Raw genomic sequence first — 17,209 nt, forward strand, 5'->3', positions numbered from 1 at the left:
TATCATTGTCGTGACTTCTCAAGCCAGAGCCAGTCCTGCTGCCCTGAGGTTATCTATGCGGGGGTATATACTTTCTAAGTTTTTCGAACAAGTCAAAAGGCACACGCACTCGAAACGATTCAGATCAAGCAGCCTGTTCCGGCCTCGTCCGACCGAGTCCTTCCTTCGCATAGAAGTCCATCGGGTACACGCCCTTATTTCCCTTATCCCAGTTCTCACGCACTCCCAACGCAATCAATGCCTCGTATGGTGTCAGCAATGGTCGCGGGAATGCATATCCCCAGTCAATGCTTAGACGCGGACAGGCGATCTGGACCCAGCACTCCACATCTGCCATGGAGGCTAGCTTACCCGGGAAGATCTCGCTTAGTAGGAGGTTCACCACGGGAATACCGCGCTCGCGCAGGTGCCGTTCGATCATCGCCATCGTGTTGGGGTTGCCCTGTCTTCCAAGGGAACCGAGGATGATACCCCACTTGCGAGCGGATTGCGCGGTGGCAATGGCGTCGCGACGGATGGTGTGCATTTCCTCGTGCTCGTAGCTCTCGCGCGTGAGGGTGCGTGAGTAGGGATCGTAGCGGTAGGCTGGGATGGTGGGGTTGTGGATCATGGCTGATTCGAGATGGAAGCGGCCATCACCGAGGTAGAGGATAGCGTCGATTTCTGTATCGGCGAGTTGTGGTGATGTGCAGCCGAGGATCTCGCCTTTGGAGAGGGGTGTGATTTGCGGGATGACGACGCGGAAGCCGGCTCGTTCGAGAACTGGCTTCAGGCCGTGCAGGGTGGCGTTAAATTGGATTGTGCCGACTGTTGCGATGCTTTGGCCGGGTTTGAAGTTGCGCTCTAGTGTGGCTAGCAGGTGGGTTGTGTCGATGCTGATGTCCACGAAAATATATAGGGTCTTGATTTTTGTTACGTCCACTGGAATCAGGCAACTGTGTGCGTAGTGCACGAGCAGGTCACAGCCCAGAGCTCGGGCGGTGTAGTCATCGATGCAGCATGCGCCGTATGTGACATCGCCCATGATTAGGGTTTCGATGCCCGGGCAGAACTGGGTCAAGATATCGGATATGGTTGTCGCGAAGATCAGAAGTCCCTCTGGGAATTGGAGGGCCACGCGCTTTGCACCTGATGTGCGGACTCGGTGGATTGTTTTGGGGATCTCGAAGGAGTAGTTCTTGGGGAGAAGCTCCATTGCTTCTTGGATTTCGGGATCGTTCAGAATCTCTGGTGGGACTTGGTTGAGCGTACGAGGGATTCGTCGCGGGGCAGCTGGAAGGGAACGGGGGTTAGTATAGGAGTTCTGACTGACTCAAGGAAAATGCACATACCAGTCTGCACCGCTGTAGACTCGACATCCTTGCCCGCAGTGTCTTTCTGGGCTTGGGCATCTGCGGTTCGTCGTCCAACAAATCTTTTCTTTGGCTGGCGCAGTTGACTAGCAGTCGCCTGAGAGCCTTCCTCAGCCGAGGGAGTAGGAGGCTGTGAATCCATGATATCAGGTATAGGATGTGAATATCTACTGAGATTCACAGATGATCAGTGATCCATTGATCATCCCACTTCTTTTTTTTGCTGAGTCAGGAGGTGGGGTGATCGCTAGTCCCAAAGAGGTAAGGCGCTCTCCGCATCTCGGCCTTCCATTCCACAGCTCATCCGCCTCCTCCAGCTATTTCCTGTATAATTGTTGCTTTGCTGGCTATATCCCTTGGCTATTCGATACAATGTTGACAGCTCGCCCCCGATTGCGTCTGTTCTCAGCTCTGCGTGCTCCTCCCTCCGCACGCCGCTTTGCGACCGAGTCGCGGTTAACCTCGGACCATGTCCGCATCGTGGAAGTCGGCCCTCGAGATGGACTGCAGAACGAGAAGAAGTCTATTTCGATGGATACGAAGCTCGAACTGATCCGGAGACTGGCTAAGACGGGTGTGACGACTATCGAGGCCGGTTCATTTGTACCTGCCAAATGGGTACCACAGGTATGATTTGCGCCGAGAATCACCGTACAGCTCAGCAGGGATCAAGACTAACTCGGGTACCTCACAGATGGCAAGCACATCAGAGATTTGTGAGCATCTGCTTACTAGGCCACCGAAAGCGCAAGATACGATCGCATACAACTATCTTGTCCCCAACATTAGAGGATTGGAGAACTTGGTGAAGATCATGGATAGCACAGGCGTCCCCGCAGATGCAACTGGGTCAACATCAAAGGCTGCCACAACAACGGAGGTCTCTCTTTTCGCAGCAGCTACCGAAGCTTTCTCGCAGGCTAACACCAACTGCTCCATTGCCGAATCACTTGAGCGCATCAAGCCCATTGTCTCATTAGCAAAGACAAAGAATATCCGAGTGCGCGGTTATGTCTCTGTCGCCCTTGGATGCCCTTATGAAGGCCCGGATGTGGATCCCGCCAAGGTCGCTGAGATCACTGCCACCCTGCTTGAGATGGGAGCGGATGAAGTCTCGGTTGCCGACACCACTGGTATGGGCACTGCGCCGCGGACCATGGAGCTCCTTCTTGCGCTCAAGGCAGCTGGCATTGCAAACACAGATTTGGCTCTGCACTTCCATGATACATATGGACAGGCCTTGGTGAACACAATCGTTGGTCTGGAGCATGGTGTCCGCATCTTTGACAGTAGCGTTGGAGGTCTCGGTGGCTGCCCGTATTCCAAGGGTGCAACTGGAAATGTGTCGACAGAGGATCTTGTCCACACAGTTCATAGTTTGGGTATGCACACGGGTATCAGTCTGGAGGAAATGTCGCAGATTGGATCCTGGATCAGCGGAGAGTTGGGCCGAGCTAATGAGAGTCGCGCTGGTAAGGCGACTATCTCTCGTCTCTCGGCAGAAAAAGCATCACTTTGATCGCTGTAGCATAGGCTGTTTTATCATCACCCCGTGAATGCTTGTTAGTTTCATGTTTTAGCATGTATGGCAAATATCGCAACATCCGTATGATATGCTTTTGATTTGACAATGCAGGCCATCTTGTTATGTACACTGTAGGCAGAGTTATAAATTAACCGCCCACTCCTCCAGAAATGGTGACTTATATCCTTCAAGAAATACCAACGCCGGCATGATGCAAAACTCCCTGATCATCCTTCACTTAAAAATCAGTGACGCGACCTCCGTAGCTCCAGTCACCAGCAGATCCCCAGCGGAGGGGCTCATTCTTGGGTCCACCGACCTCCCCAGTCTTGGGGTTCGTCTCGCCCTCGAATTCGGGCTTCAGTCCCTTCGGCGCATCGGGGTGCAGCTCGCCACCTTTGCCGTCGGCCTGGATCTCACCCTGCGGGGATTGGTTGACCTGAGGTGTGCTGAATGCACCAGTTGATTGCTTCTGGAGCTTCTCAAAGATCTCTTGTTCCTCCTTAGGGAGGCGTGGGGGAGCCGGGGAGTTGGAGAATGGCATAGGCTTATCGTCCGGTTGGCGCAGGGACCGGGTTGTAGAGAGTTGCCGGATAGCGCCCCGAATTGGGACAGAGCGAATTGAACGGCGAATAGCGAGTGAGAATGACATGGTGTATGAGCAGTATGATATGTCCAGTGAGGTGTAGTTGGGGAAGTTCGGAATGTTTTGAGTCACTCCGAGTGACTAAGAGCCGATCCCGATATCGCCTTTTTTTTCTCAGATCTGATTAGGCCGTTTGATCTTCACCTCCTTGTACATTCGGCCTTTTGTTTATTCCTCTCTTTTTGAATATATTAGCCATGTCTGCTCTTCGCATGGCCGCGCGCCGACTGCCTCGCGCATCCAAGCTGGTCCCTGCCCTTGATTCGCCAGTGCAGCGCCGATTCACCACGTCCAATGTGGCTAAGGCCCAGGTATGCATGGGCAGCGAAATCCACGATTATGTTTAGCTTAAAAGCTAACAGTAATACAGAAGGAGGCAGCTCTCCCTAACCCCGACCCCTCGGCGGACTCAATCACTGCATCGTTTATCAATGAGCGAGCCCCGTTCATGGTCCCGACCTACGTTCGCCCAGCACCCATGATGATGAAGGGACAGGGCTGCTACCTGTGGGACATGGAAAACCGCCGCTATCTGGACTTGACAGCAGGAATTGCCGTAAACTCTCTCGGTCACTGTGACCAGGAGATCGCCAAGATCATTGCGGAGCAGGTGCGCTACAGTGGTCCATGTGACTCTAGCGATCAATTGCTAACGACGATGCTCAATTGCAGGCTGAAACACTTATCCACGCCTCCAACCTTTACCACAACCCTTGGACCGGTGCTCTGAGTCAACTTCTGATCGAGTTGACTCACAAGTCCGGTGCTATGCGCGATGCGTCCCAGGTCTTCATTTCCAACTCCGGTACTGAGGCCAACGAAGCCGCCATCAAGTTCGCCCGCAAGGTCGGCCGCACTCTGAACCCCTCTGGCGAGAAGCACGAGTTCGTGTCCTTTAATGGCTCATTCCACGGCCGCACAATGGGTGCCCTCTCGGCCACCCCCAACCCCAAGTACCAGACGCCCTTCTCGCCCATGATCCCCGGCTTCAAGTACGGCGACTACAACCAGATCGACCAGCTCCAGACTCTCATCACGGATAAGACCTGCGGTGTCATCATCGAGCCCATCCAGGGTGAGGGTGGTGTCAACAGCGCTACTCCCGAGTTCCTGGTTGCCCTGCGCAAGCGCTGTGATGAGGTCGGCGCTGTCCTGATCTTTGATGAGATTCAGTGCGGTCTGTCCCGTACTGGCGCCCTCTGGGCCCACGCCCACCCCTCTCTCGCTCCGGCTTCTGGTGAAGCTGCCCACCCCGATATCTTGACCACCGCCAAGGCCCTTGGTAACGGAATCCCCATCGGTGCCACCATTGTTTCCGGCAAGACCGTCGGCCAGCACATCAAGACTGGCGACCACGGCACCACCTTCGGTGGTAACCCGCTGGCTTGCCGTGTCGCTCACCACATTGTCGAGCGTCTTGCTGAGCCCGAACTCCAGCAGTCCGTTAAGGACAAATCTGCTCTCTTCGTGTCCGGCTTCGAGGCCCTCCAGAAGAAGTTCCCCGATGTTATCTCCGAGATTCGTGGTCGCGGTCTCATCCTGGGTCTTCAGCTTGCCCCGTCCTACACTACCAAGGCTGGCGATATTATCACCGCTGCCCGTGAGCGTGGCATGTTGATCATCACTGCTGGTGAAGGCTGCATCCGTTTCGTCCCTGCTTTGACGATCACTGAGGACCAGATTCAGACCAGTCTGCGCATCCTTGAGCAGGCAATGGATTCGGTCGTGACCAAGGCATAAACGCCTTGACCTGAATGCCGCCTACGACTTTGTTTTCGTGAGATATACCATGCATGTTATTAGTTTCTGTATAGACATTTAGAGCGAAAGAAAAGAGCCTTTGTTACTGTATGTGTTTAGGCGTTCGGGCGGAAGGCGGTGGACCCTGTGGAGCTGTGGAGATAAGGACTCATCAATCAAGCTGTCTCCGTAATTCTGATACAACCCCCTAGAGTCATGGACTTCTTCATGGCTTCTCTGTAGCATCTCTTAAACGCAACTCTCGAATGCCTCATCCCATGTCCGACGAGGACGCTCCGACGCTTCCCTCCCAAGAGCGACCATCCCTCTGGATCCGTTTCCACACTCGCATCAGCGATGCATTCAGCGGCGCAGACCCACGAGTCTGCGTTGCTTTCTGGCTCTTTGGTGCGCACTCTCCTTATAGCTCTACCTGCCAGCGCTAATACTTACACCTACCAGGCCTGATCAACAACGTCATATATGTGATCATCCTATCAGCTGCTGTAGATCTAGTCGGACCCGATGTGCCCAAAGGCGTCGTCCTCCTCGCAGATGTGATCCCCTCGTTCGCCACCAAACTCGTCGCCCCGTACTTTATCCACCTGGTCCCGTATTGGACGCGCATCTTGATCTTCGTCTTCCTGTCCTCCGTGGGCATGCTAGTCGTCGCTATGAGTCCCGGTTATACTGACGGAGGAACCATATCGTCGAAGATCGCGGGTATTATCCTGGCTAGCTTTTCCAGTGGTGGTGGTGAGCTGAGCTTCATGGGCCTCACGCATTTCTATGGACCGTTTAGTCTGGCCGCGTGGGGGAGTGGAACTGGTGCTGCTGGTTTGGTGGGTGCTGGTGCCTATGCCCTGGCGACTTCGGCGCTGGGCTTCTCTGTTCATGTCACGCTGCTGGTCTCCTCGTGTTTACCGGGAATTATGGCTCTGAGCTTCTTTGTCGTACTTCCCAAGGTTCCCCTGCGATCTTCTGAGGCTGGAGCTGATAGATATCGTGTTGTTGAGGATGGTGAAGAAGTCGAAGAGGGTGAGATGGATGGGGAGAACGAGGGACTCCTTGGCTCGTCGCAAAGTGACACCAACATCCCCAAGTCAGTGCATGTTCATGACGAAGTTCCTTGGCAAGACGGAGCTCTTGCGAATTTGCGCCGTGTCAGAGGGCTTTTCATTCCATTGTAAGTACTTCTCTTTTTGGGGGTATTTCATATTAGAACTGACGGCTTTATCTAGCATGGTCCCAATGCTATTAGTCTACATTGCGGAGTATGTGATCAACCAAGGGGTTTCTCCTACTCTGCTCTTCCCCTTGCGCGAATCGCCCTTCGAACACTTCCGGTCCTTCTATCCCACCTACAATGCCATCTACCAGATCGGGGTCTTCGTCTCCCGCTCCTCGACCCCATTCTACCGTATCCACCATCTATACATTCCATCGCTTCTCCAGGTAGCCAACCTCACATTGTTGACTCTCCACGCCATGTTTGATTTCATTCCCAGTGTGTGGATTGTCTTCATCATCGTTTTCTGGGAGGGTCTCCTCGGTGGAGTAGTGTACGTCAACACCTTCGCAGAGATAGCTGATCGTGTCCCCAAGGAAGATCGTGAGTTCTCTCTGGCGGCTACTACTGTTAGTGATTCTGGTGGTATCTGTATTGCTGGGTTCCTTAGTATGGGATGGGAGGTCTGGCTGTGCAACTGGCAGGTGGGACATGGACGGGACTTTTGTCGACAGAAGACATAGAGTGATACTTATCAAGAATACAATAAAGAATAAACAATTAAGCATACAAAGCATCAAGCACGTGCAAAACACATGAACACATCTCGTGACGTGATGTCACATGTGATTGTGGGGATATCTTCACATGTGATTCTATCAACCTCACCAAGTTGATTGGACTCAGGGCTAAGCGGAATGCGCCTTGTTCAAGTGACGTGCTGACTGATTGGGACCTCAGGGCTCAGCTGGGCTTTGTCTCTGTCCTTTGATGTGAACTCTACCTTGCATTTTGTTTACTCCACTTATAGTCTGCATATATCATTGATGACACTTCAGCCTTAGATTCAGACATGATAGGTGTGTGCTCTTTCCCCTTTCCCACCACCTTGGGTGATATCAATCTAATGCATACCCAGACCACGTTTTGGGGAGGCCATCCACCCGTTTCCGCAAGATCCAAGTCTTTGCAGTGGTCTCCTTCTGGTCACTGTACTTATTGAGGTACGATCACAGACCTGCTTTCTACAGCACCCAAATCTAACGAGGAACATGACAGAGCAGATAGACATGGCCCACCATTTATTCGAAGCCTCTCCTCCCGATTCACCGGCAAGTTGACGACATGGCAGACAACAGTCATCATCTTCCTCTGGCTATACCTAAGCCGGAATTTTGCCAAGATTGTCGGCCTGGAATGCCCTGAACCGCTAGCGAATATGTATTCGCGATCCTTTTTCCGAGCGACATGGATCACCACAGGCTTAGATGCTGGTTTTTGGACAGCGATGAACATCAAACCGAAGTGGTTGCGAGATATTGCATCACTTGTATTCACAGCTTACTATCTCATTGCTGCGGAACAGGCAGATGAGAAGGTCCGCCGGGTTCGAGCGACGTTGACTCTTGAGCACCTGCGGGTATCTTGGAACAAAGCTACCAGCCCATATCTGTGGACTCTAGCGAAACTACTCCGGCCACGGCTCGCTCGGTATCCAGCCAGGGCAATCCGGATTCCCCGTCCAGCTCAGTCTGTATATACCGAGCCGGTGAGTGCATGGTTGTACTTTGATGGTCCGTTAAGTGCGCTACGCGATCAGACTAGCTTGGTACTAGATGTGCCTGGAGGTGGCTTTGTCGCTATGAGCCCCAGAAATTCCGAGGACAAGCTCTTATCTTGGGCTGGGCGACTAAAGGTTCCAGTTCTTAGCGTTGACTACAAGAAGGCGCCCGAGTTTGCATATCCGTATGCACTGCATGAATGCTACGATGTTTATCATAGCATCGTTGCCACGAATGGTCGGTGTATCGGTCTCAATGGCAAAGAGCGTCCTCGTATTCTGGTCACCGGTGAGAGTGCTGGTGGTAATCTAGCCGTGGGAATGACCTTGATGATCTTGCAGACTGCAATGGGACAAGGATGGCGTGGAGACGATGTGCTTCCTAGTCCTGATGGGTTGGTTTTGGGGTATCCAGCTCTGAATATGAAGGTTGAGAGCTGGATGAGTGATGAGCAGATGTCACTGATTCAAGACAAGAGTTCCCGCCAAACCAACCGCGGCGTTCTTCAACGAAAGCAAGACCAATATCGCAAACTCACGCCGTTTACGTCACCAGGACACTCGGTTGAAGACTTGACTGCGTTGTCACCACCGGAGCAGAAGAAGACAACTGTGAAGCCGAAGGTCCAGGAAAATACGAACGTGGCTACCGAGACTGCGCAATCATTGGAGAAGAAATTACAAAAGAGCGAGGATGTGGCCAAAAATTCCGCTGCCAAAGGGGAGGATGAAGTTGCGCCAATCAAGACCCGGCTTGCCGTCTCATCGATGATTACTTATGTCCATGATCGGATCCTCACCCCTGAAATGACACGCGCCATGATCATTTTGTACATTGGACCTCATCACCGTCCAGACTTCAACACAGACTTCTTCCTGTCTCCTGTCCTGGCACCAGACGCTCTTCTTGCCCGGTTCCCGAAGACGTATATTATGACCGGCGAGAGAGACCCTCTGGTCGATGACACCGTCATCTTTGCAGGCAGACTTCGCCAAGCAAAGCTCCACCAGTTCCGTGAGCGCCAGGATCTGGGATTGGAGCGGTCTAAGCGCCCTTTTAACGAAAAGAACTATGTCGAACTCTCCCTGATTCCTGGGGTGTCGCATGGGTTTTTGCAAATGGCCGGTTTCTTCCCTGACGCGTGGAAGTATATCAATCGCAGCGCACAATGGCTTGAGACATTGTTTGAAAATATGAAGGCCGACAACTCCGATTCTGATCTATTGAGCCCTGGAAAGGTTCCCAGTGGAAATAGTTCTCTCAAACGGTCTCGCTCGACAAACCAAGAGCCAACTGCCAATCACACTGGACGGAACCACCATCGTAGCTTCACTGGAGAATCTTCAGCCGATGATGATAGACCATTGGAAATGGGGTTGAGCAAGATCACGCCGCTGCATGATAGCGAGAACATATCAGCATCGAAACCTGAGCATCGGACCCGCCGCAGGAGATCGCGATCATCTTTCGCCTCTTCGCAATTGACCGGATTCACCTCGTTGGGGGATGACAGCAAGGCGAAGGATGACTTCATCGCCAAGCTCCGGCATCTGGAAAGAGCTAGCCGTCAAGATACTTTCGGTCCAGATGAGACAAACAGTGCGCCTGAAAGTCCGGGCGCGTTCCGGCCCCGCGGACGGAGTATTGCCTCTCTTGATAGCGAGGAGGATCTGTTGGATCGACGGATGAACGGGCTTGCCGGAGGGTTGATGGGGATAGGAGAAGGGGCCCAGACGCCTGGACCCTGAGACAATATAGAGATAACGATCTATGACCCATCTATGAATGATGCACGTTAAAGCGAGTTAAGAATGCATATTTTGAAGAATATAACCCCCAAATGGCTACTGCACACAGATTGCTTCATCTATTTTGTTTTCCTGTGTTCAGATGAGGAGGGTGCATAAATCCACCAGTACTAAATGCCCCTCTACGCCAGCCACTTCATTCGACCCTGTCTACCGTCAAGAGGAATGGTAACTTCGAGTCGTGCCCACATCGCTGCAACAGTTGCGCCGACCAAGAGCACACCAACCATAATGCTGGTGTTCTCATAGCTCCGAGAATCTACAATCTTATGGCTGCTCCGGATCAATGCACCTGCCACCGGCGTCCCCACAAGCGTTGCGAATCCTCTTACCATGTATAACAAGCCGTTAACACTGGTAAAGTTTTGCACACCGAATAGCTCCATCAGGCTTGCTGGGAAAAGTGAGATGTAGGCTGATGCGAAGATGCCATATATAATAGTGAACGCAATGAACAGGTGGCTTCCGTTAGATTGCATGTCAGAAAGACAAGATGGAAGCCACAGGGCAAGGACGGAGACTGCCGAGATGAGTGTTGCCAATGCAAGCGTGTTCATTCGACCCATGCGATCTGCAATGTGTCCGATGATGATCTTTCCTATGGCATTGGCGGCGTTGGAGATGGCGATGAAGTTTGCAGAGGTTGCTTGTGAATACCCGAGTGTGCGCGCATAAGAGGCAAAGAAGAAAACTGGCGTGTAGTAGGCAGCCGACTGGAGTGCTGCACCGAGAGCGTGAATGAGGAATTTTCGAGTACGAACGACACGCCAGTTTACCAGTGGGATGCGGAGGAATCCAGATGATCGAGCGGCAGCTGCATTTTCAGCTTGAATGCGAGCGATCTGGCTAGGTGGCCAACGCATGAATGTACCCGGGACACATATCAGGACGAAGGAGATGCCGGCTGTTATGCGGAGGGTGTTGCGGAAGCCCACACGGATGATGAGATATCGAAACGCCAGGGGCCACACCACTCCTCCAAGCCCCGTTCCGGCCATGATGATTCCCATTGCAAGGCCGCGATGGTGAGTGAACCATGTTGGTGCAACGGTCACGGCCGGCATGTATCCAAGACAAGTGGCTACTCCTAAGAGAAGGCCCTGGGTAAGGATGAATTGCCATAGTGCCTGGCTGTAACTCGCAAGAAGCAAGGCCACCGGGAAGATAATCCCACATGCCCAAGTGACTGTTCGTGGGGAGTAGTGTTTTGTCCATGCTGTTACAATTGGGGCGCCGATGTTCATCAAGGCGATGGAGAGAGTCCCGATCAAGTCAATCTGAGCCGGAGTGGCACCGGTAAATGGTGTATCGGGGTCCTTGGACATTGAGTCATAGAGCTCTTGGTAGACCCCAAAGGAAAAGTTGATTCCACATCCTGTGAAAATTACAGCGAGTGAAGCGACGACGATGATGACGGGGTCTCTGCGGCAGTGTTATTCCAACTCGACATGAGGAGAGATACTGTACTTACAAGCGTGTTCGAAGGGGCGGCGGGCAGCTGGTAGCAACATTCATTGGCTCCATTGTAAATGATTTAGCGAATACGGGAATGATTCTGGTATTCGAGGACCATGTAGATCGAAGAGTGCAGATGTGAGGAAGTTGTAGATGGCAAGCCGATCACGCCCGGTCCACACTAAGGCTTATATTCTTTGCAGTTTGGGGGGATATAACCTCGGGATATACTTTTGCATCTCGGTCTGTTGACAAATTTTTACGAGGTTAAATAAATATCAGCCTGTGTACTATAGACGTATATGCTAAGATTTTCCGCAGATGAGTCATAACATGGACGGTCGGATAATCAAGTCAACGCAACTTGGTTTCTGGTATATTGAGATAGTATTAAAACGAAAAGTATCCGGTGTAGACCAAAGAAAAAGAAAAGAAGGAACGAACAAAACAAATGGCCTAAGCCCTAAGGGCAGCTCCAGAATTCATCGTTCTAGGCCACAAGCTACTAAGGACGAAGATAATGATAAATCTCATGGCGCTGAAGTCCAGCTGACAAGTTTCCCTGGCTGGCCGTTGAACTTCCTGCGTGGAAAGGATAGTAGGGATGATATCGCAGCGTCGTGATCTAGGATCCAGGTCAAAGAGGAGGTCACAATTTCCTGGAATTAAATGTGCAATACGGGGAAGCAGGTTTTATAATAATCATTTTATGTATTCAACCTTGGGACGCATTGTCCGCGGGTTAGGCTCCCAGCCAACTTACAGCTCTTTGGTCATGATTTGTGAAGATCCCAAGACAATCAACTGTTCTACCATAGGCAAGAGACATATGCAATTTTCCTATAGGCCATTGAGATCATCATGTATGCCTTGGCGTACGATGGATATGTGTTATGCCGGGAAGGACCCGTTTGTGGCCTGTGCATCCTGGTCGTTCGGAAAAGCTATGCGATTCGTGCGTGTGGCTTATATAACAATTAGTATTTTACCTCTTGTCTCAGACTTATTGTTAAGGTTGGATTATTTAGGTCGCACTTTTGTCTTATAAAAATCGAACATCCCTCTTACTTATCGACTCTTTAAGCACAATAAAGGCGTAATATGCTCTCATTTTATTCAAAGTTTCCTCTTGCTTTTCTCCTCGTCTAGCAATAATAAAGCTAGAATTTAGCTTATATAAAGTTGAGTTCTCTCTCACTTAATCCGGAATTTCCTCTCAGTTTGGTTTTATCATCAAGCTATAGCTTAAGCTTAGAACTTCACACTCACTAAGTTTTTACGCAAACTAACGTCCCACACCTCTATCCTACAAGAATATTAGACACTAAGGAGAACGCAGTTGAATCATAATCAAACAGATGAATTCTTTCTATATATACATTCGAAAAAAAGCAAATTGACTAGGGGCCACTGCGCGCTCCCCCCCCCAAACCACCTTCACCAACAAAACAACCGCCCCCACGACTCTCCTCAAAACTTATCAGAGGTCCATCCCCTCCATGCCGAGCATGAGCAGGGCACTGGCGCCATCGGCGCCATGGACCTCAAGGTGGCCGTTGGCCACCGCCACCAGGAACTTGACCACCCTAACATATAAAAGTTAGTGAAGACGCTCAAATACTGAGAGGAAATAACTCTTACCTCCTGTGAAGAGGGGTTGGGAACTGACACTTCAGTCCCCCCACACCGCGAGCGTGGCTCTTGATGGCGAGCCAGCCATTTCGGACGCAGGCCCGCATTGCCTCGTTTGAGGCGTCCCAGGGGAGACCCTCATCTCCCCCGGCCACGGCGTTGATCAACACCTGGAACCCCGCAGTTGGGGGGAAGAGGCCGGTTCCGACCATTGGTAGGCCGGTGTTGAACGCGGCGGTGCGGAGATGGCCCTCCAGCACCCCCGACGAGGTGAGGGCCTCGTCGAGCTCTCCCACACCCAACATGCGGATTCCAGCCCGCTTGAAGTGGGCCTGATAGAGCTGAAAGTAAAGTTAGAAACTTGTCAGTTATTGGAGAACTTTGAAATGAAACATACTTCGTTGACGAACTCCAGGATCCAGTTTACCAGCCTGGGATGACCGTTGGTGAGGTCGAACACATACCCCCTCATGACGTTGTCAATGTCATACTCGTCTCCCATTTTCTCAAGGTAGAGGTCGATGGCCCGCACACACTCCCCGAGATCATAGTGAAGTGACAGATCCTCGGGGAATGGGATGATAGGGCGGTCCATGTTTCCTTCGCCGTTGTTGGGAGATGTGACCATCGCACTTGGGCCGTAATTGCTGAAAAGCAAGAAAGTAGGCCCCATGAACCCTTCCATACGGTCGTCGTTGCATTTGTTGACCCAGTGCCAGAATTCGTCGCAGCCATAAGACTTATGGGCTTCGTCAATGATGAAAATGATATTGTCGCTCCACATAGTATTGGGCGATGATCGAAATCCTTCAAATTCAACATGCCATAGCAGGTAGTCGGTGATGTTCGTGATGTTGGTGAATCCTGATGGGTCAAAGTTCCAGATCAAAACAACCTTGAACCTTTGAAAGAGTAGGTAGTTGTAGAGTTCCCTTGCAAGTTGCGTTTTTCCGGATCCTGGGATACCACAGAACAGTCTGTTTTGCCGTCCTTGGAGATTTCCAGCAAGTTCCCTAACGGTCTCGTCTCGAGGGCAGGTCCTTATGGGGAAGGAGGAGTTGTACAACTCTAAACAATTGTTAAACAAAAGTCATGCAAATAGGGGGTTAACTGTACCTCTAGGAATGGAGTGTAGTTCGAGAGCATGACCACAGCCATTGCACAGCGAATCGGGGTCGCGAATTTCGTTCTCTCGCTGGCAACCAGTGCAAAGGCACATGTTGCCGGTCTCACCAAGTGCGGTACAAGTCATATTGTAGGCAAAGCGATTGAGACAAATCAATTGAAGAAACTGGTGAAGATGGGATGAAACGGTGTAGATGGGATGGAAAGAAGTAGATTGGATGAAAAGAAGTAGACTGTATGGACAAGATACAGATGGGCACGGGATAGTAGCAAAACGATATGAAGGGTGAATGCAGGATGCAAGAGCAAGCAGAGTATTCACGAAGAGGTTGGGATTGTCGAAGAAGAAGGAAATACTGAAGCGAAATATCGGCTTAAAATGCAAATAAAATACGATGCGCGACGATGCGCGACGAGGATGCGATGGGCTTTATGGGATGGCTTTTAGGTATGAGTTGCTGATTATACGGCCTGCGACAATACACTCAATCGGGAAGTTATGAGTCGCCAGCTATGATTCGCCGAGATGAGTGCCTGTCCAGGCACTTGCACTGCTGCGTTCTCTATAAGCTCTCTACCCAGGCACAGCCAGGCGGCCTGTCCGATATACTTCGACCTGGGGCTTGCTACACCACGTGACAAGGTTAAGGTTGTTCTAGAAGCATTCGAAGGCTTCACCAACCATTTATGCGGATTGTCCAGTCCCAAAGGGGAAGGAGCCACCTATACTAACAACGGCCTTTGATTGGTCACCGCTTCCCCGCATGATAACAGACTCGAACTTCGTCTCTTGGCTTTCTCGTCGTTGATCAATTTACATGGCTAAGATGAATCCCGCTAAGCGCAAACGAGGAGAGAAGAGACGCGCTTCATTGGCGTAAGTGAATTTCTGCTCTGGTTGATGCTGGAAGCTGACAACTAGAAGCTGCGAGACCTGCCGGAAGCAAAAGGAGAAATGTGAGGGTGGTCCTCCATGCTGGCGATGTGAGCGCCTTGGCCGACCATGCCATTTTCAGGGACAAGAGATTTCGAATCTGTCGACGCCGGGTGTTTCGACTATACCCGTTGTGTCTGTTCCCAGAGAGGATCCCCAGCGAGTACAAAATCTAGAGTATATCGTGAAACACTTCCTCGGAGATGTACCTCTAGATCAGGAGAATATTGGCCGGATTGCCGACAAATTGCAAAACCAGGCAACAAATTCGACTCAACCGGAGAGTTCCCTAAACGTGAACGAGTCATTCGATGTGCATTTCGTGTCGAGTAACATGGCGCATTACTCCGGAGAATTCTCGCATTGGAACTTTTCGCAAAAGATACGTCGCAAAATGAGCTGCCAGATTGATCAGCTTGATACCAGGGTGTGTATTGCTCTTCAAGCCGAGATGCTTTTCTTTAACGCGGTATAGGTCAAAGAATACTGGCGTCCAACACAGCTTCAATCCTCCCCCGAAGTCATTACAAATTCTATGACCCAGTTACCACCGAAAGCCATCGCCGACTTCCTCGTCAGTATGTTCTTCAAATACGCCGAGATCAATTCCTTTTACATGGAACGAAAGTGGATCGAGGAAAAAGTGGGCCTTTGCTACGACCATACCACAAACTACAGTGCCAGTGATTTCCCATGGGTGTGCTCTGTGTTTGCTGTCCTCGCAATTGGTACTCAGGTGGCACACATGGAAGATGAAAAGCCAAAGCCAGATTCCGAAACAGCTGATGATCTGACTCTTTGCTCCGAGGACTCTGTCGGACTTGTATTCTACCATGTGGCCTGCAAACTCATTCCGGATGTGCTTTTAGTTGCGTCTCATGAGAGTGTACAGGTGTTTCTTCTTCTTGCAACATACTCCTTGCCGGTGTCGACTGGGGGGTTGGCATACACTTATTACGGGCTCGCAATGAAAATGGCTATACAGAACGGTATGCATCGCAAATATGTCGGTGGGGACATCGATGCTCGAACAATTGAAACGAGGAACCGTTTATTCTGGACTGCCTATACCGTAGAGAAGTATGTGAGTGGGCATGACTTCTCGAGGATGAAAGCTAATTCTTCACAGATATGTTAGCATTATGCATGGACGCCCCCTATCTATAGCTCGATCCGAGATCAACGCCGATCTTCCAACGGATAATTCTACATTCGAGTCGCCGCGGTTTGCAAATATGACTGCCTTCCATACCTTGATTTCATACCTAGGCGAAGTGGCAGAGACGTTGTAAGTGATTGCCATTTTGGACTTAAAAAATAGAGACAAGGGGCTGATATACCATTAGATCCCAATTCAAGAAATGTCCCAAGAGGCTCCTATCCGAATACTCCGAGCGACTGCTACGATTGAGGACTAGCATCAAGCAGTGGTGGGATTCCCTACCTGCCACTATAGAATGTCGAGACCTATGCTCCCAAGGCCCTCTTTTCCGGCAAAACTCGCATCTACGACTGTGTTACCTACTCATTTACGTTTACATGGGCCGCCCGTTTATATTTGTCGACAAGAAGGATCCCAATAACGAAGGTGGGCCCAGTGCAGATAACGATGCAGGGCAAGCACGCCGATCAGTTCTAGTGGATGACTGCGTATCTAGTGCTTTGGACATCCTCAACACTCTCCAGTCTTTATCAGACCACGTCGGTCTTTGTCGAGCCTCCTACAACGAATTCGGGGCTTGTCGAGCTGCTCTTCTCGTGATACTTGCGGAAAGTCTCAACTCGGGAAAATCTCAAAGGCTGCAAGATGGCTTACAACGTGGAATGAGTCTCATACGTCAAATGATTGGAGGAAGCTCTTCCCAATCGGAGATATCATACATCGAGTCTATCGAAGCGGCTATCAGTCAGCTCCTTGAAGCTCCTGAGGGAGATGTCGCTTCTCAGCCAAACACAGAACACAGCACCATCTCCGCCTATGCAAAATTCAAAGACTGGACACAATCCTTAAAGAAAGATAAGGGCGCAGTTGGTAGTAATATGGAGATATCATCTTTCAGTCCACTTTCGCATCTTACGCCTGGGACTGGAGACTTTGCAAATCCCGATCTCAATGACATGACCGGATTCTTCAATCCTGATTGGTCGAACAACGATATGGAATTTGATTCAAATATTCTCTCGCTACTGTCGAAATGATTC

The 17,209-nt window shown here is 50.9% G+C and overlaps 8 protein-coding genes across 8 annotated transcripts; 4 read left to right on the forward strand and 4 right to left on the reverse strand.

Annotated features, from left to right (window-relative positions):
• Positions 1-124: 124 nt before the first annotated feature.
• On the reverse strand, positions 125-1,494 carry dph1 (2-(3-amino-3-carboxypropyl)histidine synthase; the record flags this gene model as incomplete). Its single annotated transcript, XM_022630698.1, has 2 exons — positions 125-1,272; positions 1,332-1,494. The coding sequence occupies 2 exons, from the start codon at positions 1,492-1,494 to the stop codon at positions 125-127; spliced, it is 1,311 nt and encodes a 436-aa protein (XP_022488920.1).
• A 230-nt stretch (positions 1,495-1,724) lies between these two features.
• Positions 1,725-2,871, forward strand: PENARI_c007G05111 (hydroxymethylglutaryl-CoA lyase; the record flags this gene model as incomplete). Its single annotated transcript, XM_022630929.1, has 2 exons — positions 1,725-1,979; positions 2,047-2,871. 2 exons carry the CDS (start codon positions 1,725-1,727, stop codon positions 2,869-2,871), a joined length of 1,080 nt encoding a protein of 359 aa, XP_022488965.1.
• A 244-nt stretch (positions 2,872-3,115) lies between these two features.
• PENARI_c007G06242 (succinate dehydrogenase assembly factor 4) lies at positions 3,116-3,529 on the reverse strand (the record flags this gene model as incomplete). Its single annotated transcript, XM_022630973.1, has 1 exon — positions 3,116-3,529. The coding sequence occupies one exon, from the start codon at positions 3,527-3,529 to the stop codon at positions 3,116-3,118; it is 414 nt and encodes a 137-aa protein (XP_022489118.1).
• A 191-nt stretch (positions 3,530-3,720) lies between these two features.
• PENARI_c007G11482 (acetylornithine transaminase) lies at positions 3,721-5,263 on the forward strand (the record flags this gene model as incomplete). The annotated part of the gene is made up of 3 exons (XM_022631215.1): positions 3,721-3,834; positions 3,894-4,133; positions 4,196-5,263. 3 exons carry the CDS (start codon positions 3,721-3,723, stop codon positions 5,261-5,263), a joined length of 1,422 nt encoding a protein of 473 aa, XP_022489056.1.
• A 278-nt stretch (positions 5,264-5,541) lies between these two features.
• On the forward strand, positions 5,542-9,801 carry PENARI_c007G09228 (uncharacterized protein; the record flags this gene model as incomplete). Its single annotated transcript, XM_022631104.1, has 5 exons — positions 5,542-5,671; positions 5,726-6,449; positions 6,505-6,941; positions 7,411-7,495; positions 7,551-9,801. 5 exons carry the CDS (start codon positions 5,542-5,544, stop codon positions 9,799-9,801), a joined length of 3,627 nt encoding a protein of 1,208 aa, XP_022489120.1.
• A 182-nt stretch (positions 9,802-9,983) lies between these two features.
• On the reverse strand, positions 9,984-11,385 carry PENARI_c007G01160 (putative MFS monocarboxylate transporter; the record flags this gene model as incomplete). Its single annotated transcript, XM_022630734.1, has 2 exons — positions 9,984-11,283; positions 11,333-11,385. 2 exons carry the CDS (start codon positions 11,383-11,385, stop codon positions 9,984-9,986), a joined length of 1,353 nt encoding a protein of 450 aa, XP_022488942.1.
• A 1,411-nt stretch (positions 11,386-12,796) lies between these two features.
• Positions 12,797-14,200, reverse strand: PENARI_c007G06655 (uncharacterized protein; the record flags this gene model as incomplete). Its single annotated transcript, XM_022630995.1, has 4 exons — positions 12,797-12,902; positions 12,958-13,289; positions 13,346-14,016; positions 14,065-14,200. 4 exons carry the CDS (start codon positions 14,198-14,200, stop codon positions 12,797-12,799), a joined length of 1,245 nt encoding a protein of 414 aa, XP_022488948.1.
• Positions 14,201-14,891: 691 nt separating this feature from the next.
• On the forward strand, positions 14,892-17,206 carry PENARI_c007G00649 (Zn(II)2Cys6 transcription factor; the record flags this gene model as incomplete). Its single annotated transcript, XM_022630705.1, has 5 exons — positions 14,892-14,950; positions 14,999-15,434; positions 15,483-16,087; positions 16,137-16,295; positions 16,354-17,206. 5 exons carry the CDS (start codon positions 14,892-14,894, stop codon positions 17,204-17,206), a joined length of 2,112 nt encoding a protein of 703 aa, XP_022489326.1.
• Positions 17,207-17,209: the final 3 nt, after the last annotated feature.

Source organism: Penicillium arizonense (genome assembly GCF_001773325.1).
Source record: "Penicillium arizonense strain CBS 141311 chromosome Unknown PENARI_contig007, whole genome shotgun sequence".
Classification (NCBI taxonomy): Eukaryota; Fungi; Ascomycota; class Eurotiomycetes; order Eurotiales; family Aspergillaceae; genus Penicillium; species Penicillium arizonense.